The sequence below is a fragment of the Vanacampus margaritifer genome, chromosome 1 (assembly GCF_051991255.1).
Source record: "Vanacampus margaritifer isolate UIUO_Vmar chromosome 1, RoL_Vmar_1.0, whole genome shotgun sequence".
In the NCBI taxonomy this organism is placed as follows: Eukaryota; Metazoa; Chordata; class Actinopteri; order Syngnathiformes; family Syngnathidae; genus Vanacampus; species Vanacampus margaritifer.
This window is the reverse complement of record NC_135432.1, coordinates 19,136,128-19,162,139: the sequence shown is the minus strand read 5'-3', so window position 1 is coordinate 19,162,139 and position 26,012 is coordinate 19,136,128. Positions and strand designations below refer to the sequence as shown.

The 26,012-nt window shown below is 39.6% G+C and overlaps 2 protein-coding genes and 1 long non-coding RNA gene across 8 annotated transcripts in view; 1 reads left to right on the top strand and 2 right to left on the bottom strand.

The window, feature by feature from the left end:
- Positions 1–884: 884 nt before the first annotated feature.
- LOC144060744 (myelin transcription factor 1-like) lies at positions 885–21,153 on the bottom strand. 5 transcript variants are annotated; one of them, XM_077580567.1, is made up of 22 exons: positions 20,865–21,153; positions 18,395–18,449; positions 18,276–18,318; positions 18,127–18,195; positions 17,831–18,057; positions 16,753–17,754; positions 15,758–15,877; positions 15,348–15,438; positions 14,123–14,236; positions 13,835–14,049; positions 11,314–11,516; positions 11,009–11,224; positions 10,738–10,895; positions 9,330–9,392; positions 8,974–9,042; positions 8,731–8,793; positions 8,574–8,657; positions 5,572–5,793; positions 5,410–5,501; positions 5,201–5,304; positions 3,778–3,921; positions 885–2,409 (listed from the first exon to the last, which is right to left on the bottom strand). In XM_077580567.1, the coding sequence occupies exons 2-22, from the start codon at positions 18,447–18,449 to the stop codon at positions 2,269–2,271; spliced, it is 3,495 nt and encodes a 1,164-aa protein (XP_077436693.1). In that variant the 5' UTR covers positions 20,865–21,153; the 3' UTR covers positions 885–2,268. The 5 variants fall into 5 exon arrangements, with proteins under 5 accessions (XP_077436693.1, XP_077436674.1, XP_077436683.1 ...); XM_077580548.1 differs by having other exon boundaries at positions 885–2,412; positions 20,865–21,152; XM_077580557.1 differs by having other exon boundaries at positions 885–2,412; positions 18,127–18,192; positions 20,865–21,151.
- LOC144060790 (uncharacterized) lies at positions 11,126–25,700 on the top strand. Its single transcript, XR_013296012.1, has 2 exons — positions 11,126–11,908; positions 23,646–25,700. It is a non-coding gene; the product is annotated as an uncharacterized LOC144060790 (long non-coding RNA).
- LOC144060762 (protein-serine O-palmitoleoyltransferase porcupine-like) overlaps positions 22,242–26,012 on the bottom strand; it is a 9,829-nt gene continuing 6,058 nt past the window's right edge. For both annotated transcript variants that reach the window (XM_077580598.1, XM_077580605.1), the window contains 4 exons: positions 25,466–25,529; positions 25,044–25,129; positions 24,623–24,730; positions 22,242–22,843 (listed from right to left, as the gene is read on the bottom strand). In XM_077580598.1, coding sequence (XP_077436724.1) covers positions 22,742–22,843; positions 24,623–24,730; positions 25,044–25,129; positions 25,466–25,529 — 360 coding nt within the window. In that variant the 3' untranslated portion in view covers positions 22,242–22,741. The remainder of the gene's footprint in view (positions 22,844–24,622; positions 24,731–25,043; positions 25,130–25,465; positions 25,530–26,012) is intronic.

Here is a 26,012-nt window from a genome sequence, read left to right as displayed (position 1 = left end):
TTGAATAAAACAAAATAATTGAGATTGACTCTTAGTAGAGCACAGATCTCTACAAGGCTGACAGTCTTTGTCATTTGACTGACATTGACATGATCCGAACAGTGAACCTGGGGGGGGGGCAAACTCTATGATGGTACTTTGTGACCAGCTCTTCAATCCGTTGGCATTGGTTGGTATCCCGGTTTTGAGAACTTTTTATGGTTAAATATGTCTTGCATTTGACTCCGCTGCTGCTTGTCTTAACTTCATGATTCAAATCGGCACGTGCGTGGCAAGAAGATGGAATCGTCCCATTGTGTGATAGAAGCAGCCGAAACAATCATGATTAAGTATTTTTGATGGTTTTAATAAGTGTGTGAAGTTGACAAAAACAAATGTATTTTGAGGCGTTTGGGAGCCCTGGGAAATCCGCCATTCTCCTTGCATTTTTGTCTGCGGCCAGCAAAACTGAACATGTAAAATATGAAAGTCCTCCGCTTACTTATGGAAATTAATAAGAGTCTAAATATTTTACATGTTAAGAGACAGGCACTACAGTTACAACCCTCTTCAACCTTTACGTGAATAAGGGATTGCAAACTCTGATGTGTGGCTAGGCTGCTCTATTCCGCAATTATTTTAAGTTGGGAATTGCTGCACAACACTGCCACATGAACACATGACAAGTTTCACAACTTCCCCAAGCAATCACATATGCGCTGGTTATTAGAAGCTAAAGCAACACTGTGCATCCAACAAAACTCAGTGCAGCTCTGCTTACCGTTTGGCTTTGTCATGACATCAGGGCACCTCAAGAGACAACAATTTCAACGCGTACACCAGCAATTTAATAAATGAATTTCCCGTAGTGTGCCCCGCAACAAAAAATGTCCAAGTCCGAGAGGCACCATCCAAAATGTTGGTCAACGTTTATTTGAAGAGCTAGCAAAGAGAATCCACACAGTCATCGTCACACATTGACAAAACTAAATAAATATTCACCATCACTTTGTTTCACACGTCACTTTGTTCATCAACATATCTGTGCACTTCAATATTCTCCGTGAATTGCAAGGTACTCCAACACATGTATAGTTGTCAAAATCATAAAAACAAGCACCAATAAATAAATTAATAAATAAAAGTCATTAGTAAATTATTTCAAAACTTTCATATACAAAATGCTTGCATTTACTGTAAAAAGTTTGCAGTATTTTAAATAAATAACTTTATAAAACAATTCATAGTTGATATCTTAAAATATTTCCTTTGTTCATCAGTGCAGAGGAAAGTGTTTCCCTTCTCGTGTTAACTTGAGATTAGTCTTTTTTTTTTCTTCAAATCTTCTCAAGTAACACGTTAAAAAATAAATAGTGAATAAATAGTTAAAGGCCCTGTAAAGTGAATTCAGCGATTGGTTTCTAAATACATTACACATACTTGAAGTTCATTGCTGAAAGCGGGCAAAAACTGTCATACTCAATTGCGAAGCTAGAACGTTCACGGATTTTGGAGGGGCGTGGCAAAAACAGCACCCAGAGATGCACTTGGGCATCCAGACGGAGTTGCTCCTCCCCCACTATATAAGAACTGTGCGCTACTGCTATCCGGCGCAATTACAAGTTCCTTAGTTATAATTAAGACTTATTTCTACCACGACAGCCTGCCGTATAGTTAATTGACATTGACCATGAACACCCACAATGTTTGAGAGCTGAGAGAAGGGCTTGATTTGACACGATTTTCAAGCCTCGATTTATTGACTTCATGATTTGTCAGACTTGTTAACCACACCCTATTTGGGTGTGTCAAATTCAAAAGGCGTTTTTAATTTTCACTTTACAGGGACTTGAATAAATAATAGTAGACAAACATGATAATACACGCAAACATGAATAAATATTCCATAATAAACCCAACATTTGCAAATGACAAATAGTTACACAGCAATAGTACCAATGAATATAGAAAAGACTAGTCCAGCAGGTGGAACGTCACTATGATCGTACGGAATACTACTAACATTATAGAGTGGACGTATGGGATATGTTCTGCTACACACCTCGGTGTCATCACCGGAGCAGTTTGACTGCCGTGTGCCATCATCATCATCCTCTCGCGTGTTCTCACTCTCATTGTCCTAAAGCAACATGCAAACAGGAAAAGTATACACAAGGACAAAGAAATATACAAAGAACAGATGGCAATGTTCCAAATGAGAAGATTCCGTCACTAACGCTATCTGTGGGGGGGGGGGGGGGGGGGGCGTCGGCTTGCTTCTTGGATGTCTCACACCTCGATTCCCTTGACCGCCTGGTTGATGGACTCAAGCAGAGCCCGGTTCTCGGGGTTCTGGTAGCTGTCCTTATTGGTGAACATGTGAGTGAGGGTCTCTACGTAGCTGTCGAAGTTTTGCTCCGACAACGGCTCCTGCTGAAGGTACACAGTGGAACTTTTTTTTTTGTGTTCAAAATATTTGTTGTTGTAAATATTCACTCATCTTGAATTTGGTGCCTGCAATACATTCAAAAAATTTGGGACGGACGCGGCATGTTTACCACTGGGTTACATCACTTTTCTTAACTCATTTGCTCCCAAAAACGTATAAACGTGTTCTATTTGAAATGTTTTAAGTGTCCCAAAGACGTATTTATATGTTTTTTTCTTATGCTAGAGCATACAGAAGGCTTTGATGCAGCCTCTGAACTGCAGAGAATACTTGAAGCAATGGTAGTAATTACAAAATCGGCCAGCAGGTGGCAGCACAGTATAAGAGATCAACCAGGGCCATGTTAAAAACAAGCTCATTTCCCCAAAGTTCTAAACAGATTTGTGAATAATGATTAAACTTACACTCTAAAAACAGTTGGGTCAAAAGTAAACCAATTATGGATCAAAAATGGACCGATCCACTTTCTGGGTTGTTTTATACAAAATGACCCAATTTTTTGATCAAGTAAAGGATCTGGTTTTGTTAGCAATAGAACACAATGTTCTATGGGCCTTGCAAAATCAGTCAAAATCCAGTTAGAACAGCTGGGAGCGAAGGAGGTTGCTTCAGGGAAAATGGCTGGGAGTGAATAAGTTAATTTAATAATTTCCGCTTAAAGGGGAAATCAACCTTAAACATTTCTCGACAATAATATGTGACCTCACTAGTCTAACTAAACATGACTTTCTGATTAATATTACATTTATGGAATATTAATAAAGCAGCAAAATCTAGCCATTTTTATCCATTTTAGGGAGCGGCCATTTTGATACTTGCTGTCCACTGAAAATGACGTCAGGGCAGGGCTCAGGCAACGACCAATCACAGCTCACCTGTTTTTCTGAAGCTGAGCTGTGATTGGTTGTTAAGACCTGAGCAACTGTGATGTCATTTTCACTCGACAGCAAGTGGCAAAATGGCCGCTTCCTGATATCGGTTAAATCTGCTGGATTTTGCTGAAGTACAAATGTTTCTGCAGATTCTCAGAATATTTTGATATTTTGGATGATGTGCATCAAACAAATGTTTTGCGTTTATGGGAGTATGTTGGCATATTATTAATGTTGAACGTGGATCCTGTTCATTGATGGAAAGGAAAGGCTACAACATCCTAGCTTCATTGGAATTGGGGTATGTACATAATCAGAGCTATTTTCGAAATGACTTGATTACTATTTACTCTTAACTGTTTTTTATACTGCCGCCAGAAACGGATGTTTTTGGTTATGTGCATTTCTATTATTCAAGTATGCAAAAACTGCCAACTTGAAAGCATTGCCCGTTCAGTTCATCTTTGTGAAGCTCACCATGGTTGGCAGTCGGATGTTGGCCAGGCTATGGATGAGAGCCTGACTCAGGCCTGACAACTCCAGAAACAAGGCCTCGTTTTTCTCTTCAATTTGCTTGTTCTCCTCCTCCATGCTCTTCAGGTTCTTCTCCATGGAAGAGATCTACAACAACAGAGACAACTGGCAAGTAAGTCCGCAGGAGGAACTCCATTGTTGTTTTTGGGCCGTTATCATAGTGCAGTCCCAGTTTGGCTGCATCTTTCTTAAAACTGGCTGACAATATGTTTCTGTAGACCTCTTGCGTTCATTTTGCTCCTGCCATCTTGAGTTACCTCATCAATGAAGATATAGCGAGTGAACCTGTCCCAGAAGAAGTCATGCAAAATGTTTTCCAGATGAACTTGGAATCATGACATTTATAAAATCATTCCAGATTTCAGCCAGGCCTTGTTGTTATTCTTATTGAGTGGTTTGTATCTTTTGGTGATACTTTCATTTCTGTCATCTACTGTCGGTTATCTCTGATGTCACTTAGTTGTTTTTTTGGTGCCTTTGCAGTCTATTTCCATCCACCTATTTCCATTCGAGTTTTCAAGAATTGAGAAAAAGAAACTGAATAGAAACGCAAGAAATTCGAAAAAAAAAAAGGCCCAAAATTCGCCCAAAGGTTTTTACGCTTGGATGGGGTGGTTTTTGAAGCGTATCGAAAAAAGGGAAATCCGCATTTTGGCGAAGGAAACAGGTTTAGCGAATAAGCGACTACAAGACCGGATATACGTCGCACGTTTTGACCGATACTACGTCACACGCACTTTTGTAGTCAGTCACAATAAATGGCGGATGATAAAGTGAGATAAGTTTGGGGAGACCAAGAAACAAGACACACTTCACTTACAAGCGGGAAGGAAGCCAACAAGACAAACCACTTCCGTTCAGTCCGTCAAAACCAACATTCCCACCTGCAACTCCCCATTGTCCCAAAGTTCCGTCACTACAACGTCATCTCGCGGCGCATATTCGCAAAAGAAGAGCGGATGGAAACGGGCATAAGTCGCATGTCCGTTTTGCGCATTTTCACAAAATTCGCATAAAAAATTCGAAACATTGACTATATGTCTTCTTCAGGCCATTCCAAATGGTTGCACTAACTAATGGCACGTATTCGTTCAGCTTCACCATTTCTTGTTCTTCACCCACTCACAGCTATCTGGCTTTTATATTGCTTATGCTAACTACTATAACTGTAGCCCTCAGAGGCAAAACCAATTTAGACACTGAGCGTGGAAATGTAGCTCTATTTGTTATTGAATAATCATACATTTTAACTAGTTCGATATTCCAGGTCGACTAAAGGCAAATGACACTTGAGACTATGAAAGGCCATTTATAAATTGGATGCAAATTTCTCTCCAATTTTCAAACTCCCAACAAAATCCCTCACCTGAGTGTGCAGGTTCACCATGTCGGCTTCCATCTCTGAATTGGACTCGTTCAGATCGTTAATCTCCTCATTAAGTTGCTTGATATCCTCATCATTATCCAGAACTTGGTCCAAGAAACAACACGTCAGTACATTAGTTTTGTTTTCAAGCATGATGTTTCAAGCAGGTTATTTGCAGTATAAGTAAGCATGAAATGGTTATTGCTTACCATCACTAGCTCTGAATTTGGCAGTGATATATTCATCTCCAGGGAACTTAGCTTTCTTCTTACTGGTCAGTGCTCTGGGACACCCTGACAAACTAGGGAAAAGCATGCTATCAAATAAAGTTCTTATGCATAATTCATCTATTGGCAAAAACATGGTAATACCTGCGGTGTGTCAGAAAACTCCCATTGGCATGGCCAGAGCCATCACAGCCAGGCGTTGGACAGGTTGGGCCTTCGCTCTTGAAAGTCTTCCAGGAGAAGGGCGTGCCGTTAAGAAGACCCTCCTTCTGTCGTCGCGCTGCCAGTGGACAGCCGTAAGCACTGCGGTGGGTGGCATACTTCCCGCTGATGTGCCCAAGACTGTCACAGCCAGGGACAGGACACCTTCACACAATAACAGAGGAGTTTTGAGTTTGAGGAGCCCATTGTTTTGTCCTGATATTACGCAGGTCCTGTTCCGGCGTTTCATTTATTTATTTTTTGCCATGTGTATGTCAATCACACAATTGTCATAGCGATTCACATGATAACTGGCCAAATGGAATTTAACTGTTAATTGTAGTGATAGACCATTGTTTTTTTCAAGGCCTTTATTAGTTGTCAAGGAGGCCGATAACCGATATTTCAAGCCGATATTCATTTGCAGTAAAAGAGAAAATATTAGCATAAAATAATATTTAAAAAAAAATACTTTCTCTTTTAATTTCAAACATATAAAGAATTGACAGTTTCATTTAAATAAAAACTATAACAAAAATTGCACAAAGCTTCCAGGGTCATCAGCATGTGCTAAGCCAAATTAAAAAACTAAGCAAATAAATATAGTTCCCTAAAGTTTTCTACTGTAAATAAAATTTTCCAAAATTTCAACATCATTTCTTTTTTTTCTTTTTTTTTTTTTAAATAAAAAGTGTAGTGAGTTCCCAGTGTCAGCATCATTTTTTATAAAGTGGAAATTTAAACAAATCCATAAATGAAAAGTTCCCTGTATCTCACTGAGCGACAAATGCATGCGAAATTGCGAACGTAACCTAATTTGGGGTTTTCGTCAGGGTTCATAAAAAGGTTTCAAAAGATCATCGCTGAGAGTAAAAAATTGTTCCAAATGTCTTTGTGCCAAGTAAAAACTGTCTGTGAAGATCTTACAAATCCTGATGAAAACCCTAAATTCAATATGTTTGCAAGTATTCACCGCTCAGTGAGATACCAGCTTTAATGGCCTTCAGATTCGTAAAAAAGGCTGATGCTGATATTTGTCAAAATGCCAAATATCGGAACCTACAATCGTCCCGGCCGATAATCAGTCTATCCCTAGTTAATTTCCTTCCAAATTCACATTTGCATTCTCATTCGCATCCACATCTAACCGCAACTACTTCCTGCTTCCATGTCTAAGAATCATGGGAAATGTAGTGCTACTATGGAAATTGAGGTCTTCTGGTGGTTTGTTCCCAATGCGTGAGGTAAACGACACAGCCAGCGACCAAAAATAGTTGGATAATGGTGAGTGCATTACTTGTTTAGCACTGTTGAACTGTCAACCAAGATAGCATTAGGCGTTAGCTAAAGTATTAAAAAGATCGACTACTGGCTACATATGGTGAGAATCCGAATCAGCTACACTGTAGGGCCTACAGTGTAGGCCCTAGTGCAGACATGGGCAAACCCCGGCCCGCGGGCCAAATACGGCCCGTTATGCGTTTCAATCCGGCCCGCCGAACTTATCCAATAAGGCTAGAAAAAAATTCAATTTTTTATTTATTTATTTATTTATTTATTTTATTATTTTATTTTTTATTTTTATTTTTTTATTTTTTATTTATTTTATTATTATTTTTTATTTTATTATTTTTTATTTTATTATTTTTATTTATTTATTTATTTATATTTATTTATTTATTTTTTATTTTTTTATTTTTATTTTTTTTTTTTTAATTTTTTTTTTTTTTTTTTTTTTTTTTTTTTGTTCAGCTCAGTGGCCGAGTGGTTAGAGTGTCCGCCCTGAGACTGGGAGGTCGTGGGTTCAATTCCCGGCCGGGTCATACCAAAGACTATAAAAATGGGACAGATTGCCACTGTGCTTGACACTCAGCATTAAGGGTTGGAATTGGGAGGTTAGATCACCACATGATTCCCGAGCGCGGCGCTGTTGCTGCTCACCGCTCCCTCAGGGGATGGGTCAAATGCGGAGAACAAATTTCACCCCACTTAGATGGGTGTGACAATCAGTGGATCTTATTTTATTTTGTCCCTGCAATGCGGATTGGATGTACGCGCTTTGTCCTCAGCGCGTGACAGGCAGCAGCGGCTATCATGCAGCCGCATGTGTCACACGTACTGTGGGCCCGGGTTAAAAATGGGTGGGCCAATGGAAAAAAATTCTTTAACTTTACGCCTTGAATTGAAATCTATTAATAATAGATGCAGTCACCAGGTTTGACAGATCACAGTGTACAGGTATGTGCTATTATAATCTATTTACATTTCTCCTCCCACTTTGCCAAATAGTGTGTAAATGCCGCATCTTGCATATTCATTGAGGCAAACGTACTACCTGGATTAGGGCTATTTTATAATAATCATAATAATAATGATAATACATTTCATTTAAAAACAGCACCCTTCAGAACACCCAAGGTCACTTTACAAAGCATAAAAACACAGCAAAAGTTGAGCTAAAACAATAAAAATGAAGCTATTGGAAAAGCTGTTTTAAATATGTGGATTTTGCACATTTGGAAAACGCAGTCCTAAGTGCACACTATAAATAAATTGGGTTGTACATTTATCTATGTGTTTTTACTGTGCTATGAGGTCCAAATGCTCCTGGTCCGGCCCATCTGTCAAAATTTCAAACCCATTGTGGCCCGCAAGTCAAAAAGTTTGCCCACCCCTGCCCTTGTGTCAGTTTTTAATTTGAAAAATCTGCTCACCCACTTCTCCCTCACTATACACTACTATACTATATACTATAATATACTGCAAACTCCAGACGGGATTCAAACCCCAAACGTCAGCACTGTGAGGCTCATACAGTATGCTAGCCACTAGCACACCGTGCTGCCATATAAATGTTAGCTGTATTGAATCCAACATGATCACCAATCCATAATTGTCAGTGCCATTCAGCTCCAATTGTGGTCGGTTGGCTTTAAACTTCTCACCTCAACAACTCCGAATCTTCTTTGTCGTCCTTTGTGGGGTTCGTTTTGACTCCACCTTTCTTGGCTCTGGGGCACCCAGACAGACTGGTAGAGAGGAGCACAAAGGCGTTAGCTGACGAAGCATCCAGAAAAGACACAGATGAAGAACATTTGATACCTTCTATGTGAGGCATAGTTTCCTGTGATATGGCCTGATCCATCACAGCCTGGAGTCGGACACCTAAGGATGTTTAGAGACCGTCTGACTTTTATGCTTTCATCATCTATTTGCACAACCTAGATTTCCTCCAAATGATCATTCAACTGACTAGGCCATCAAAATAGATAGAAACTAATCATTACGTGAACTAGGCGTTAAGAGAACATGATGAAGTTTTGAGGCAAAAGACAGCACACATACTTAAGTTCAGCTGTGTGGGCAGCCATGAGTGTCCGTAGTGATTTATCTGCAAGAGGACAGCCTGACAGACTGGAAGATTAGAGAGAATCTATCAGAAAACATGCCAAGAGTAGGAATTGAATGGAAGACCGAATGAAGCAGAGCCTGAATTAAACAAGACAGCCAGGCAAGACGGAGAGAAACGCTTTTCTCTTTTCTAGCTCATTCTTAGAGCAGCACGTTATTGTCTTCACAGTCATGCCAAACCTAATCTCATCAATGTTGTGGTTGTGAAAGTGCAGTGCGGCACTGTAACGACTTGACATTTCCAACCAAACACTTGAACTTGCGCTTAGGCCAGTGTCGGTCCGGCTTACCTTCGATGTGATGCGTAGTTGCCGGTGATGTGTCCGCTGCCATCGCAGCCTGGAGTGGGACATCTGGAGGGAGGGAGGGAAATTGTCATTGTCAGAACTACAGCTTCATCTGTCAAATAAGAAATGTCCCTTTTGAAAGCCAATGCAAATGAGTTACACGTCTTATACTTCGTAAAGGGATACTTGACTCATTGAGCCATTTTCAGCAGGAACAAATTAATATTTTGTCCAGAATGAACATACAATTCTTTTAGAAACACATTTTCCCACTTGCTGTCGACTGAAGATGACATCACCTGTGCTGAGGAAGTAGGTAACGACCAATCACGCTTTACCTGTTTTCTGGGTTTGGTCAGCAAACTGAGCCGTGATTGGTCGTTACCTACTTCCACAGCACAGGTGATGTCATCTTCAGTCGACAGAAAATGGAACGATGAGTATTTTAAGGTATTAATTGTACATGAAAAATAATGAAGTTATCAAATTCATTCTGGACAAAATATTAACTTTTTTACTGCTTAAGATGGCTCAATGAGTCAAGTATCCCTTTAAGACATCCGTGTGTGAGTGTGATGAGCCCATGTCATAAAAAAATGTGGGGTATTAAGGCGACACTGCAAAGAAATTAAAAAACAAAAACAGTGAGGGAAAATCCCTCAAAGTGAATTGTCAAACCAGTCAATTGCAGTTTAGAGCAAACTTTTAGCACTCACATTTTCACATGCGAGCCAGAGTGAATGAAAACACTACTCCACAGATGTCAAAACTATTTTATGTGACCCACTAAAGAAAATAAGAGTGCCTACTTCTAGCTAAATGGGTTTATTCTTCTAATTTTGATTTAAAAAATCTGCACCAAAAATGAACTTTCTTCACTTTTAACAAATATTACAAGAGTGCTTCTTAACCTGGGTTTGATCAAACACCAGGGGTTGCATGTGATCGCGCTACATGGCTTGGCCTAGCTGTGCTGCAGGGAACTTGATGCGCTCAGTAGTCGACTTGTGGCTGTTGTGACGGCACATCGTGTGATGTTGAGCAAAAAAAAGAACGCGGTCGGTCAAATATGTGAAATATGAATTCACGTGTAGAATGGGACGTATGGTGTTCCACAGGGTTCAATTCTAAGGCCTCTGCTGTGTTCGTTGGATCTGCTGCCCCTAGGTTCCTTCCAAAAAAAAACACGTGCCTGTTATTTTAAAGTGCTTTATAAATATAAAGTTGAGCGATGGGAGTCAGCGACAGCGTCGGACCAGCATGATTAAGTTGAGCAATTCTAGTCCAGCACAACGAGCTGCACTACATCAGTGGCTTGTATGAAAGCATAATTTGGCAAATTTGGGTGCTATCAAAAGAGTGCAAAGAACAAGAAAAGTGGAGCAATATTCTTTCCGACGGATGTACGTACACCAGGATCTCCTTTTTGCTGTCTTTGGGCGGAAACTTGACCTTGAAGCTGCTGGTAGTAACTTCCCCAGGGTACTTCCTCTCCTCTGTGTTCTCCAGGTTCTCCTGGTCCTCGTCCTCAACATCAGAAGAAGTGTATGAGGTAGCCGTATAATCCACCTGATGACAAGTTGGTAACACAAAATGAACCTGATTTCTTTCTTTCCAGTCTTTTACTGCCCACGAGTGCTCATTGAGCACCACGGTGACTTTTGAGTGGCTGCGCATTGTACCTCATCATGGCCTTCCTCCTTCACGCCACTTGATTTTGTAAAGTCGAGTGGCCCCTCCCACTCCGGCTGAGCGTGGCCCTGAGACAACACACCTATTGTGTGTTGAGAAGACGACGACGAGGATGACGAAGGCTCCGGAGACTGCATGCTCTCTCGCTTGGTTTTTTTTATGCTGAGGTCCAAAGTGCCGTTCTCATCCACTTCAATATCAGGCTCCTGCAAAGTGACAATAAAAGAAGAGAAATTGTCATGCAGCAGACCGCCAGTTCAGCAAGGAGGCTGTAATGGAACGTAATCCAGCGTACTTCGGCGCAGGGCTCCCTGGGATTGGCGCTAAGGCTCTCTGGTCGTTCCCAACAGCGAGTGGACAGGTTGAGGATGGCCGTCGCTGCCATGTGAGCTGCCTCGGCGTCTTGGCTGCAGTCATACTCATTGGAGGACAAAGTACTGTTTGAAATGCCTCCTGAGCCTGTCCCGCTTGGGGAAGAGGCCTTAGGGAAGGATTTCGCTGCGTGGGGTAGAGGTAGAGCAGAAGTTAGCTTCAACATTCCAAATGTCTCGGAACAACGTAGGATTATTCAATCGTGGGCATAAGACTGAACTTAAAGACGGCAGACAAAAGCAGCGGGTAGATCACAGCACACCGCTATCTGTGATCTCCTGTCAGGGGTGACTGACTGGCAGGCGTGATGCATCAGAGCAATCTGATTGGGTGCTTTGTAAGGCTTTGTGATGATGTCATTGCCAAACGCTTTGCCGTTTTCTCTTTTCGCCTTGATGTTAGATCTTAGCTGTTATGAAGTATATTGTATTGAATACGTCTTTTACTTTTGGAACGCGACAAAACCGATCCTCAGCGTTCCTGCAGTAACTTCAGACAAGATCACAAAAGAGGGTATGGTAAGTGAAACGGAAGCATTCATGCATTAATTGCTATTATTCACCCAACCACTGAAGACAAGGCGCTCAAAGAAGTGGTATTCATGTACAGTATTTGTGTGGTCTCACAAATGTTCACTCAAGGGCATGTTGTTGCTCACGCAAAATAAATTGGACTTTATTTAGCCACATTTATACTACATGGTTTGAGTTACCCAAATCAAAAGTTTTTTCTTCTGCGTGGCCTAGTTCCAATATGTGCCATGGTTGTGTAAGCAAAAATAATCAATCCGGAGCTCCCAGTTGCATTTTTGTTGTCATCACAGACACTAGTAAATGGGATGTTCAATAACACTTTTTTCCAGACTGATACCGGTACTCAATTCTTGCGATACCAAAGACCGGCCGACACCACTACTACATAGAATTCCCCCCAAAAATGACAAGATAATTTTAACTCATTCACTGCCAATAATTGGCTATGGACGTTAAAAAATCATTTGAACTATTTCTATTAGTTTCGCATTTTTCCTACTTTTCAACAAGAGTATGAAAACCTAGAAAAAAATGTATTGTACATTTGAACAGATATAAAAATTGTGATTAATCGTGAGTTAACTATTGAAGTCATGCGATTAATTACAATTAAAAAATGTAATCGTCTGACGCCCCTAATTTGTAACAATCTTTTCTTTTTTCTTTTTTAATTTTTTTTTTTAAATATTATTCGTAATCACATGTGAAGTAATGTGATTAATAATAATTAACTTAGTTAACTAAAGATTAATTACGGATTTTATATCTGTTCTAAATGCACAATACATTTTTTTCCTAGGTTTTCATACTCTTGTTAACAAAAGTGAAAACATCGAAACTAATAGAAATAGTTCAAATTAATTTTTTACGTCTATAGCCGTCAATGGCAGTGAATGAGTTAAGAACTATATATTCCAATATAGTATTTTTCCACAAAAAAAATACAAAATGACATTAATGGCAATTTTCTATTCCTCTAATTTCTAGTTCCTGATCATAAAACAGCCACAAGAGAGCCGATACTGGTACTGGCCACCGCCACAAGAACCCATACCTTAAAAATTAGGCTGGTATTGGCATACCGCTAACTGGTATTAGTACTCGCCCATACCGACTAGTAAATGTATGCTCACAGGAACTACTGTCATGTCTTATTTCGTTCTGCCCTCTGCTGGTCATTTGTTTCCTGTCTTTTTATTTTTCCTGGAGTGTCGGTGGGTGGAGTCCCTGCGTCTCAGCTGCAGACAATCCCAATCAGTATGTCTCAAGCTGGTAGCTTTCAGTTTCAAAAAGGTTGTTGACGCCTGATATGCACTTTGATCTTCAAGCAATGTTCCCAAAATGGACAACGTCATTAACCGGTGTCTGTCCATTACCAGCGTATTAACTCATTTACTGCCATTGACGGCTATTGACGTCAACAATTCATTAACATTTTTTTCTATTAGTTTAACATTTTTCCACTTTTGTTAAAAAGAGTATGAAAACCTAGAAAACATTTTTATTGTACATTTAGAACATATATCACATTTATGATTAATCGTGAGTTAACTATTGAAGTCATGAGATTAATTACAATAAAAAATTAGGAGTGTCGGGCAATTAAAATCGTAATGATTTGCATGACTTGAGTTAACTCACGATTAATCACAAATGTTATATCTGTTCTAAATATACAATAAAAAAATTCTAGGTTTTCATACTCTTGTTAACAAAAGTGGAAAAAAATGTTAAACTAATAGAAATAGTTAAAATGAATATTTGACGTCTATAACTGTCAATGGCAGTGAATGAGTTAAGTGTGCTACACTGGAACCATACAACTTTGCCCAGTAGTGCAATTCATAAGCAATGACTTACTACTAATTTCCCATTTCGTAGATTATGACGCGGGTTGTGGTGTGTACTTACATTTGAAGGCTTTGGGTGACGTTTCAGTGTTGGTTGTCTTTGGGACGAGCATACGCTTCCCAAACACCTGGACATCAAAGCTTGCATAGTCAAAAGACACCTTTGAATATTTCTCCAACTCTTTGGCCAGGTTAGCTCGTGGTGTGGTGGTGACCGCGTTGGGCCCATAACTACCATACTGAGGGATCTCCAGCTGCTTGACAAAACACATGGGCCTAGAAAGGAAAAAGGAGTGATTAAACATTGCAGCTGAACAAATATTATCGGCTGAATAGAAAGATGTCTGACCTGAGCACCCTGTCAGAGTTGGGCGTGGGTTCGCTGACTGCAGCCTGTAGATGGACCTGCTTGTCCTGGTTCTTGTTTATCTTCGTTGCTGCAGCGATAGGGCAGCCGGACAGACTGATGATTGGAATACAAATGTCAGAAAGACGAAACTAAAATGGAATTGATAGCAGAACACAACGGCTTCCCAGAGAGAGCTCAATACTCGACTCTAGAGAATTGAGGCCAGGGCTCAGGAAGATAGCGATACATTTTGATATGAAAGAAATTGAAATGACTTTTTTCTTGACATTGTGAAGGATCACATTAAAGACATTGTGACTATCTATAGTATGTGTTAGTAATATGGTGTTAGGTTCAAGCACCAATATGTCAATAAAATACCCATCATTATAAGCATCACAAACGATGAGCAATGTGATGCAAGTAAAAACATATACGAGGCATGTCAAAAAAGTTCCTGGACTAGTGTCACAAACATCGAACTACAAATTTCCCCCTTCACTTGTCGAGCAACTCAAGCCGCAAGTTGTAGTGACATCAATTTGATTATTTGATTTTTTTTTTAAACCCAGCCCCAGTATCTATGGTCAAAACGATATACTGTAGCTGTCAATTGCTGGAGCTCTCCATGCAAGCTGCCGAGACTTCCTTATTCGCCGACCCGCTCACTCGGCCATTGAAAGTCAGTTTGCAAAGGCGGAGTCCAACCCAAGACATGCTTAGGACCGCCCCCCTCATTTGAATAACATTTCGCGCTGACAGGGCGTCTGCAGCATAAAATAAACAAATGTGAGAGCAGAGCGTTTTTATTTGATTGATGATTAATTCTATTTATATATTTATTTTTGTATTTATTTCCAGATTTATTTTTCGTTTTATTTTTGGAATCTTTTATTTTATTTTTTTATAACTTTTATTTATTTATGGATATATGTATATATATATATATAAATTGTTGTTTTTATTTTCATTTTTTTTTTCAAATATTTTTTATATCCGTTTTTATTTTCACTTTGACTTATTTATTTTGAATTTTGGCAGTTTTGGCCCTCCATACTTTTGTGTTTGTGACACTCATCCTACAACTTTCCTGACACACCTTGTATTAGATAGACCATGCTTCTTCAATGATCCTCTTAAAAGACACAAAAGCACCTCCTATCTTGCATGCTCAACTGCAGTTGTCCAGTGAGTGCATGCATGTAAGTGTGTGTCCATTATTAACCTGCGGTGTGTGTTGCGGTTACTGTTGACATGGCCTTGGCCTGTGCAGCCAGGAGTGGGACACTTCAAGACGTTCTCATACATGGCCAGGACTACAGATAAACAGCAGATACAAACTGTTCAGTCTGTTTAGATTGGAAAGCTTAAATTGTTAACAGCAAGAGAGTAGTAGCACACACAAAAGACAGTAGTGGCAGATTTAGCAAAGTTAGTAAGTATTAGTTTCAGTAGTAGTACTTTTAGCTGCAGCTTTAATAGAGGAAACATGATTACAAAGAATACTGAAATAATAGCATCAACAAGAATTTACGCAGAAAACTTCTATAAATAAGAGTTTGCCTACTGGAAGGTAGTTTACAATCAGCTACAAGTGTTATATAAGCAGAGTCAGACTTAAATTGATGTTCTTACTCTCTGGAGGAATTCTATCCTTGTGAGGACATCCGGATAGACTTCGATGGTGAGGGTACAGTCCAGTCACGTGGCCTGTCCCATCACACCCAGGGGTTGGACACTTCACTTCCTTCTTGTCTGAATAAAGTAAGGAGGGATTAATTAGCACTATCGATTTATCGATCTAAAGATCTAGATAACTAGATATCTAGCTAGCTATCCAGCCAGCTAGCTAAAGGCGACCAAGATAAATCACTAAAAACAAAAATCTGTACAACTTAATAGAAAACATAATAAAGAAGAAATCAAAAGTTTCAATTGGAAAGTAAAAACAAACAACTGAGATAGCATGACTGCATAAGTGTGAGCAGTTAGAACTGAGATGTGGCAGTGTACACAATGAAAATGAACCAATCACATTGAAATTCAATGAGAGTTAGCACACACCTGCCACCATTTCAACTGTCTATATTTAACAACCAAATCACGTTCAGGTGTTCTTCGTAGGCTTTTCCGAACATTTATTTACTTTCTAGCAGAAGACAGAAAATGTTGTGCTAATGCTTAGAGTCTTGAAAATAACTACCATGCATGTTTTTGTAATATGGGAGGAAACCCACGCAGGCACAGAGAGAGCATGCAAACTCAGGAAATGTCAGATTTGGACTTGTACCCACAACCTCTGCACTGCAAGGAGGGTGTGCTAACCAGTCACTCATCGTGCCACCTCTCCAAAAAAAGGTTCTTCAGGTTTCCGGTAGAAACAAATTTAATATCAGGAAAAGACTACTTGAACATCTGAAATGTATTTGGGTTTAATCAGAAGCACTTTAAATGGAGGCAGGTGTGAGCTGACTTCTGTTTAAACGTGAGTTTGAATGTTTGGTTAATCTGGAGCACAGCCACATCCCCAGTTATAAGAGGGTGTGCACACTTGTGCAATGACATTATTTCCGTTGTTTTTATTTTCCTTTTGCATAGAAGAGTAAACGTGAAAGAGAAGCCGAGGCTACCTTTGCTGTAGTGGGCGTTGCGTCGGAGCGCCGCTTCCGTGCTTCTGCTGGGGCTGTTGTACGATTGGTAGTCTTGGGAGCTCTGAGCTTCCGGATCCTCCTTCCCTTCCCCAGCCTTCAAGGCGATGGCCTGCTCCAGCAGCCCCAGGTTCCCTCGAGTCATGTCCCAGTTCTCAGAATCGTCGGTGATCCCTGAGCCGTCCGAAACGCAGTCGCGGTCATCGCCGTCGTCCTCTTCTTCATCGTCGTCTTCCTCCTCCTCGGAGCGAACCTCGATCACCACAGTTGTCGGAGATGCTTTGCTGGAGCATTGGTCCTCAGCCTCTTCCTCCTCCTCCTCCTCTTCCTCCTCCTCCTCCTCCTCTTCCTCTACCTCTTCCACTTTGCCTGCCTCATCCTGATGCTTGGCCTCTTCCCTCTCCTGCTGCGCTTCGTATGCATCTTCCTCAGTGGTGGCTTTTTCTTCCTCAAGGGACTCTTGAGATCCTTGACTACGTGGACTCAGAGAGTAAGGGGTGTCGATCTCTTGGACCCTCTGCTCTTTCTCCTCGTTCTTTCTCTGGTCCTGTGTTGACTCATTGACTTGATGGTGGATGTAATGTCCAGTGGAGTACTGATGATCCGAGTTTTCCTGGCTTAGTGTCTGTCTTTCCCTGTCCCCTACAAAACCATTTGGTTTTTCAATCTGCTCTTCTGCTTCCTCCTCTTCCTCCTCCTCCTCCTCATCTTTTGCATGTTCAATCTCAGTTCTCTCAAAGTCTCTTTGAGGGTGCTCTGCTGTCTCTCGCTTGTCTTCAATTTCCGACGGAGTATCCGTTTTCTCTTGTTCGTCATCAGATAGTTGTTCTTCTCTTGTCAGTTTCTCATCCCTACCGGTTTCCTCGGCCACAACTTCATTCTCAACCTCCAAGGCGATGTTGTCCTCATCCTTGGTTGTAGCACAAACAACTGTTTCTGTTTCTGCTACCACTGTGTCTTCTTTTATCAATGGGCAGCCATTTTCTGTGAATCAAAAATGTATGTTTTGTTTATTTCATTCTGTAATGTAGAATAAAGTAGTTGGCATGCTTCCACTCACTTTTGATTGACTCTGGTTTGTTGTTGAAATGTGTCTCCTCTTTAGGGTCGTCCTCTTCTTTCACAGTTTTCTGGTCTTTCTCTTCCTCGTCCTCATCATTGTGTATTGATAAGTCGTCTTCTGCCTCCATTAAGGTGGACTGACCTTTCTTCTTGGGGGAAGACTGGTTCTCCTCAGCTTCTGCCTCCTCCAGCTTTCTCTTCTTAACAGTCGGACATCCCAGTGCACTAAGACATTACATAATGACTTATCTGCCTTGAGCACTGTATTGGTTCATATTGGTTGTTCAGTCCTACCTTCTATGTCTTGAGTATCTTCCACTGACATGACCTTTGCCATCACACCCAGGGGTTGGACAACTGCTACTGACAAACAACAAAACCTTAGCAGATCATCATATATTCACAAAGCATTCATCAATCTGGAGAAGAATAAAATCACTTACGTCAGCTCATGCTTCATGTCATGTCCTGAGAGTTCTGACAAACCTGGGGAAAAAAATGGAACGCTAATGCAACTGACCACGTGATGTAAAAAAAAAAAAAGAAAAAAGTTTGTACTAACCTCGAATGCCTTTGGAGCGGGTTCGTGTTCGTGTCTCTGTAGTATCTTGGCTCATCTAGACAATAGAAGAAAGAAGGACATTAATAGCACACACAAGACATTACATTCACATGCAGGTACTCTACAGATTAAGCCGCCAAAGATTTTAGTTGATCAAACACAAAGAAAAACCTTCCCAGATCCAATAGCAACAACTCCTTTACCACATTCTACATAAACAAAAATATCACTAAAAAATGAGGAAACAGTGTTTTGAGTACGCTGAAGGTAGAAAATTCGCTATACAAATGAAAATCAAACATTGTTAATTTTCCACAACAAGTTATTTTATCCAACGAGTCATTTTAAACAAGAATTTACTAATTTCATCATCATCCATCCATATTATTAACCGCTTATAGTCCTTACAAGGGTCGCGGGGTGCTGGAGCCTATCCCAGCTGTCTTCAGGCAGCAGGCGGGGTAAACCCTGAATCGGTTGCCAGCGAATCGTGAATATATTACATGAGACTAGGAAATTGCTGTCTGCCATTATGTGATAACTGTTCCTTTAAGAACCCCTCTGATGTTTTCAGTGACATCATGACCAACATTTTGGTTGTCTTCATTGGAAGCGAAACCCACTGAACTATTGCAGGACAAATATATATATACACTTGTGTTTTGCAATTTTTATTGTTATGTGTGTAGTTAATATTGCCAAGATGTCCACTTTGTCATAGTGAAACATCGATTGATATAAAAAAAAACTTTCAGAAATTCCTAAATAGATTTGTAAACAGTGCAGTCAGATTACTTGCTGAATTGTCTTGCTAAGTGAAGTCTTGACTTAATACAATGAATTTTAAATTCCAAGGAAAATCACTACTTTTTGGGAGTTAATTGGAAAAGTTTCAAAGCCACCATATGGTGATACTGACTGGAAGACAAAGTACAATGTCAAATTTAACAGGCACAAAAAAAGTTAATTGATGAAAGCATAGCAAAGCAAATACAAATTGTCCCAATGTAAATGGACTTATAATACTGTAATAATAATTAATAAAAATAAAAATAAAAAACATCCAATATTTCAGAATCAAGTCATTGATGGTGTAACTACGCATCAGGGACGCCAGGTTTTTTCTCTCTCACATCCGGGGGCCAAAGGGGGGCTTGACTGATATATAGGGAGGCTGAGAAAATATATATATAAATATGTTTTAGAATAGCAAATAAAATGCTTAACTGGGGCCACGCAGATTTTTGATGGTGCTATAGCCCTACCTAGCCCCGGTGCAGCGTCATCCCTGACTTGGATGAATTTCATGCAGCTACTGTGAGTTCAATTCCCACTCAGTGATGGTGAGAAAATGAGTGTGAACACTTGTGTCTCTATGAACCCTGTGACTGACAGGCAACCAGTCCAGGCTGCAGTCCGCAATTTGCCCAAAGTCAGCTGGGATCAGTTCCAGCTTCCCAATCCCAAAACACTTAACTAAGAAGCTGTACAGAAAATGGATGGATGGATTTTAGAACCAGTAAGTGTTTAGCCTGACAAAAGAAAGCTCACAAGCTCGACTATGTTGAGCTTTTGGACCGGTATCACGCACACCGAGGCGTCGCACCCATGGGGGTTGTGGGTGGTTCAGCACCCACGCTTTTCCTGGCGAAAGGAATCGTTCTACACCCACACTTTTTCTCAACTCGAGCCGTACAAACATCCCACACTTTTGCATAGCATGCTTCAACTCAAAATGTACTTAAAACATGAAGAGGGGGAAAATGTGTACATATTTTTGCGAATATCTTCCAGCATCCAGCAAGTAGGCTATGTCGAATAGCAATAGTGCTTGACTCTGCATTCACTCGGTCATGCATAAGATTGAATTTCATTCAAGTGGAGTGCTTCTTGAATAGATGATCGGAACGTGTAAAACGGGACTCATGAAAAGCAAGAATTTTTAAACAGGGTCAAGGTCTAAAAAGTGCCTTTCTGCTTGAAAGTGACTTAGCAGTGAAGGGGCTACATTATTTTCAAGTACTGCTACGAAACACAACAAGGTTTCCCACTCAAGTCACAATCCAAATATGACTTTGGCCGACAGAAATTGGTTGCTCAGCCACAAACAGGCCCGTCTCCAGCGCGAGCTATTTCCTGTTGTTATTACGCAGGAGAGGATGAAAAAAAAGCCCAAACCATAGCGGACCAACGCGGTCCGTGACAAACTATTAACTCGAATGGCTTTTGGCACGTAGTCGCCATTGTTATCGCTGCATAAACATCAGCGGAAATAAATGTCGTTTGAAAAGCATCCTTTTGACCAAACGCAAATTATTCGCCAGTCGCGTTGAAAAGTGGGTCGACAGACACCGCGTCTGTCGTCCCGGCTAAATGTAAGAACCGCTGAGAAGCGGAACCGGGCCTTCGGAAACACAGCCAAATAGTGCGCTTCGTGCCTCGTCTTTGTCAGAGAGAAATAAAGCCTTACCTTAGGTTCAGACTAATGCCCTCCCCTCCCCCTCCTCGTTGACATCGCCAGCTTCGCGTAGCGATGTTTAATGGAGCGCTCGAAGCTTGTCTTTAGTACTTGGCCTTCATCCTTCGGCCAGGCCGGCAGGAAAAGACCCAATCACTCGGACCAACTCAGCACCTTGGAGAGGAAAATACTTGGGTGGACAGTTGAGTTCAACCTTCAGTACCATGGACAGACACCCATCTGCAACGCCACCCTGCGAGCACGCGAGGGAACTGCAGCCCAAAACACATGGAGGCCATTTAAACCTCATGGCATTTACTTACGTTTACAGGATGGGCGGTGTTGACAATGGATGGATGATGGTCGGATGAAAGGCATGTGAACCCATTAAAAAAAAAACTAAGACGAAGATATATTTTTTCATTAGTAAAATTACAAAAACATTTGACGCCATAGTGACACTGCCCAAACAATATATTTTAAATAACATAAAAATAATATTTTAAAACTCTTATAACAACATGTAATGAAACAAGGCAACAATTCTTAAATTATTTTTATTGAATTTTAAACTCTTAAAATGTGAGCACATGAGTCAGATGCAGCCAAATATAGCTTCTGATGTTTTTTTTCTTTGGCACACCCAAAATTTTTTCATTGTCCCCTGTGCCATGACCTATTAAATATAAAGAAAAGAAAAATAAATAACATGGTACATTAATTCGAACCATTAGTCCTCTGTACCATACTTAACCATCCATTATCCAAACAATTTATTGTACATGCATCATTTTAGGTACAGAACATGAAATATAAGTGCTTTGCCATTAAGCTAGGCTATAAACAAAAACAGTGGGGCTCAGCCTCTAGCTGTAGGTGTCATGATAGCAATTTATTTTTGATGAAAGAAAACTAGCAAGGTGCCAACGTGACTTGAAGCGCCATTTAAACCAACTCTCACAGTGGAACTTAACTGATGACTGTTTATCAACCATTCCAGTTGCATTTGTCTGCATCATTCATTTCCCAAAAATAAGAAAGTATGCTACACCTAATAATAAAGAGATCAGTGTCAAGATATAAGTCCAATTTTGTGGTTACATTTTGTGCAATTGATGTATTCATTTTCGCATATGGCGAGGTCATGTGCATCCTGACTCTTAAGTAGTCATGTTTTTAAAAAAAATATGACATACATGTTTTCAAAGTCTATTTTCCAAAACTACATTTTCTTATCTATAAAAGTGGCTACAAGTTAGCGACAAATTTAAAATGCTAATCCTGGATGACAAATGTTGAGAACTACTGACTAAGAGGAGGTGATAGTGGTCCACACTTGAGTGACTATCCTAGAACATCTTAGCTGAGAGGAAAAAAAGGAGATATTCATTAATGTGCAAAGATTTAATAGTAGAAATACAAAAGGCAATGATAAAAACAAATAATGTGAATGTTAACTTTTCATATTTAACTAAAATGAAGGTAAATTCAATATAAACACTATAACATTTGAATAGATCACATACGAATAAATACATTATACCGGCCTTTCAAACATTTGTTCATAAACAAAGCAGATATCGTATATGTCGACATGCAATGAGGTATTAATATAGTTATTTTCAATGCATTTTGAAATGAATGTTTGATGCGAAAATAAACAGGACATGTACAGTACATGGTGTGTGTTAACAATCACAAATACAAATATTTCAGGAAACATTTGTTACTTGACTTGCATCTTCTCCGACTTCCATCCCATCTCAGCAAAAAAACGTAGACTTGAGTGGTCTACAAGTGGATTCCCATCATCCAGATCACAGCAAGTCCATGACCCTGGACTGAAAGTATGAATTGTCTGCCAGCAATTGTGTCCTACTTTGATAAAACTACAGGATTAAACGGTAGAAAACCCAGGAGACAAATACGACCCAGTGGCTTGCCCAGTTAAGCTCTGACCACCTCTGAATGGTATGGATGGCTGCATAACCCTGCAGAGAGATGCAACAGATGAGCAATTATATGCATAGCAAACGGAACATAATTCCAGACAGTATACCTGGTCCAAAAACAAAACTGCACATCACCAAAAGTAGTAATATTTAACTTGGGTGGCTTATTCAATGGCAGCGGCTAATTTTAAAGGACTGAAATGTACTTCTCATTTGACACAAGTCTGAAAATGTGTGATATGTGATGCAGTACGTATTAGGGGTGTGCCCAAAAATTGATTCTCATTTAGTAGGATTCAGAATCGATTTTATTTAAATTATTTTATACTGTCTTGCCTTTGTCCATGTGTGCCTTTATTTGGAGCGCCGTTCATGTTGTACTCGATTTGGCCACTTAGGGGCAGTGTGGTTCCACGCGGTCTGATACACTGTTAAGTTGTAGCCACATTAGAGAGTAGAAGGAAAAAGTCACGATCAAGTTATTCCAATAAAAGTTGTTTTTTGCAGCGTGGAGCCGTTCTTTTGAGTGATAAAAATGCCGCCAGTAGCGCGTTAATTAGCATTAGCGAGTCATTACGATTCTTTACACATCTATAAATTGACTCAAAAATCATTGTCAATCAAATCATTTTGAATCAAAAATCATTCTTAACCAAAAATCGATTCTGAAGCGAATCGCAGACCCAAAAATCGAATTCACACCCCTAGTGCATGTGGTGTTTTTATACAACACTGTACTAAAGTTTCAAATCAAATCAGCTCATAAACGAGTGAGTTAGTACCAGTAGTAAATGAGTTCAAAAGCTTTCATTCTCTTTAAGCATTGATGCTTGTTTTCTAGACTCCAGACTCTGCTTCCTCTAGTAAAAGCAAGCAGCTGGCCAAACTCTGGTAAGAATGCGTCTGCAATATCCAGACTGGTTGTCATTCTAATGAAAGTAAGACATGACAACATTATTGCTGTATACATGTCTACAATTGATCCTTTTGGTATTTTGATGAAAGCATGTTACAGATGTTAAAAGGAACCCCGACTGTAGTTTATTTGGTTGTTATAGCATAACTATGAGATTCATTTTTCAAAAAACATTTCCAGTTTAACTCATTCACTGCCATTGACGGCTATAAACGTCAAAAATTAATTTGAACTATTTCTATTAGTTTAACATTTTTTTCCACTTTTGTTAACAAGAGTATGAAAATGTACATTTAGAACAGATATAAAATTTGTGATTAATTGTGAGTTAACTAGTGAAGTCATGCGATTAATTACAATTAAAATTTTTAATTGCCTGACGAGATGATCATTTAAAAAATTCGAGGCGTCAGGCAATTAATTTTTTTTACTCGTAATTAATCACATGGCTTCAATAGTTAACTCACGATTAATCACAAATTTTATATCTGTTCTAAATTTACAATTAAAAAAAATCTAGGTTTCCATACTCTTGTTAACAAAAGTAGAATTTTTTTAACTAATAGAAATAGTTAAAATGATTTTTTTATGTCTAAAACCGTCAATGGCAGTGAATGAGTTAACTACGCACTACACACGGAATGAGTTGCAACGTAAATAACAATGGCGGCGTACGTCCGAAATGTATTTAACTGGAAATTATTTTTGAAAAATGAATCTCAGTTATGTTAGTACCAACAAAATACATAATATAGCACAAACTTGCCATTACAGTCGGGGTTCCTTTTAAGACACCTGAGAATTGTTTTAAATTGTGTGTGTGTGTCACCTTGAGATTCATAAGGCTTGTAAAATATATCATACTTTAACCCCAAGTTTGATCTCTTTTGAGTTTTTCTTACCTCTTCCACTTCCTCTTCAACACCTGGGTCAAACATGGAGCCCAAGTAGGTGAGGTGGAAGATGGCCAAGAAACTGAAAATTAGGTTCAGTAGCTTCACCCAATACTCCTGCACAGAAGATGAGGTTTGAGCACTCAGTCAGACAAAACAAAAATCATTGAGTTTGTCACCCAAACTTGGGCAACTTGTAATTGCTGTAAGTAAGCAGGTGCGTAAATGTTGTGTTGCCTTAAATACTGTGTATACACTATGTGAATAATATATACTGACGCGGTGCTAAACCGAGAGACAACTTCATTGACTGCTTAATATACATTAACTTGGCAAATAAGGATATTGTTTTTACTGAGTTTTATTTATCGACACTTTCAGCTGACATTTTGCTCTTTGCAGATAACATTTGACGAGAAGGCACTCTTACCTTTTTATGCTGATGGCTGCAGTCGGGGGGGCAGGGTCTGGACAGGACACAGGCACTGAAGATAGCAGCGAGCCTCTTTCTCAGGACTGTGATGACGAAATAGTTCATGGAGATTTTAGCACCACACAAACCTCTTTGGTAGAAATGTGCCATTAAATATCAGTGTATGGCGTGTCATCATTTTGTGTTTAGAGCTCATATGTGGTAAGAAATGTGCACGGGGAAAGCAATCATTGAGTCATTTATTTTTTTTCACCTCCCTAAATTATATTTTAATTGTAAAGAAATACAATGTGCCTGTTACATTCAGATTTATGTTAAATATACCACAAAATATTGCCCCAACAACAAATAAATTAGTATGTTCAATATTTCTTGTCATTTAAAACCATACACTGTAATGTACAAGATAACATTCATACCATGTTCAACATATGTGATGAAACCCAAAGAGAGCAGCACAGCTCCTAGGTGGAAACTCAAACCCTGAGGACACACAAACTGCATGTTCAGTGGAGAAAATGTGTAGAGCTTCTTTTCACAATGACAACCAAACAATTCTTGAGGTCATTCATCACATATTGCCCACTAAAATGAATTCAATTCCATTCATGTTTGTTTGGTTTGACAATAAAGTTCAATTGGAGTGACAATGAACAGCTCGAAGCCTTTTGTTGATCAATATCTGCCAAACTGCTGCTTGTTAAGTGAGATGAGTTGTGTTCATAATTCGTTCCTGCGAAGTGTTCAAAGTCCGAATTGTTCAACCTCCGAAACATTTTTCTCTCCATAGGAAATAATGTAAATGCAATTAATCCGTTCCCAAGCTATCAAAATATCTGCCAAACTGCTGCTTGTTAAAGTTAGATGAGTTGTGTTCACTGTCAAATAATTAAATATAAAATAAATGGTCACAATATATTTAATGTGGAAAAAGTAAGAAAAATGCATAATTAGGTAGGAAAAAAA

Bases quoted from the DNA above. Each gene is read 5' to 3' on its own strand.
- LOC144060744 (XM_077580548.1), bottom strand. From the start codon at position 18,449: ATGAGCCAAGATACTACAGAGACACGAACACGAACCCGCTCCAAAGGC. The intron at 15,878-16,752 runs GTAGCCTCGGCT...TACTTTATTCAG, and splicing joins CAACGCCCACTACAGCAAAG to ACAAGAAGGAAGTGAAGTGT. The intron at 5,794-8,573 runs GTGAGAAGTTTA...TATTGTGTGAAG, and splicing joins GAAGATTCGGAGTTGTTGAG to GTGTCCTGTCCCTGGCTGTG.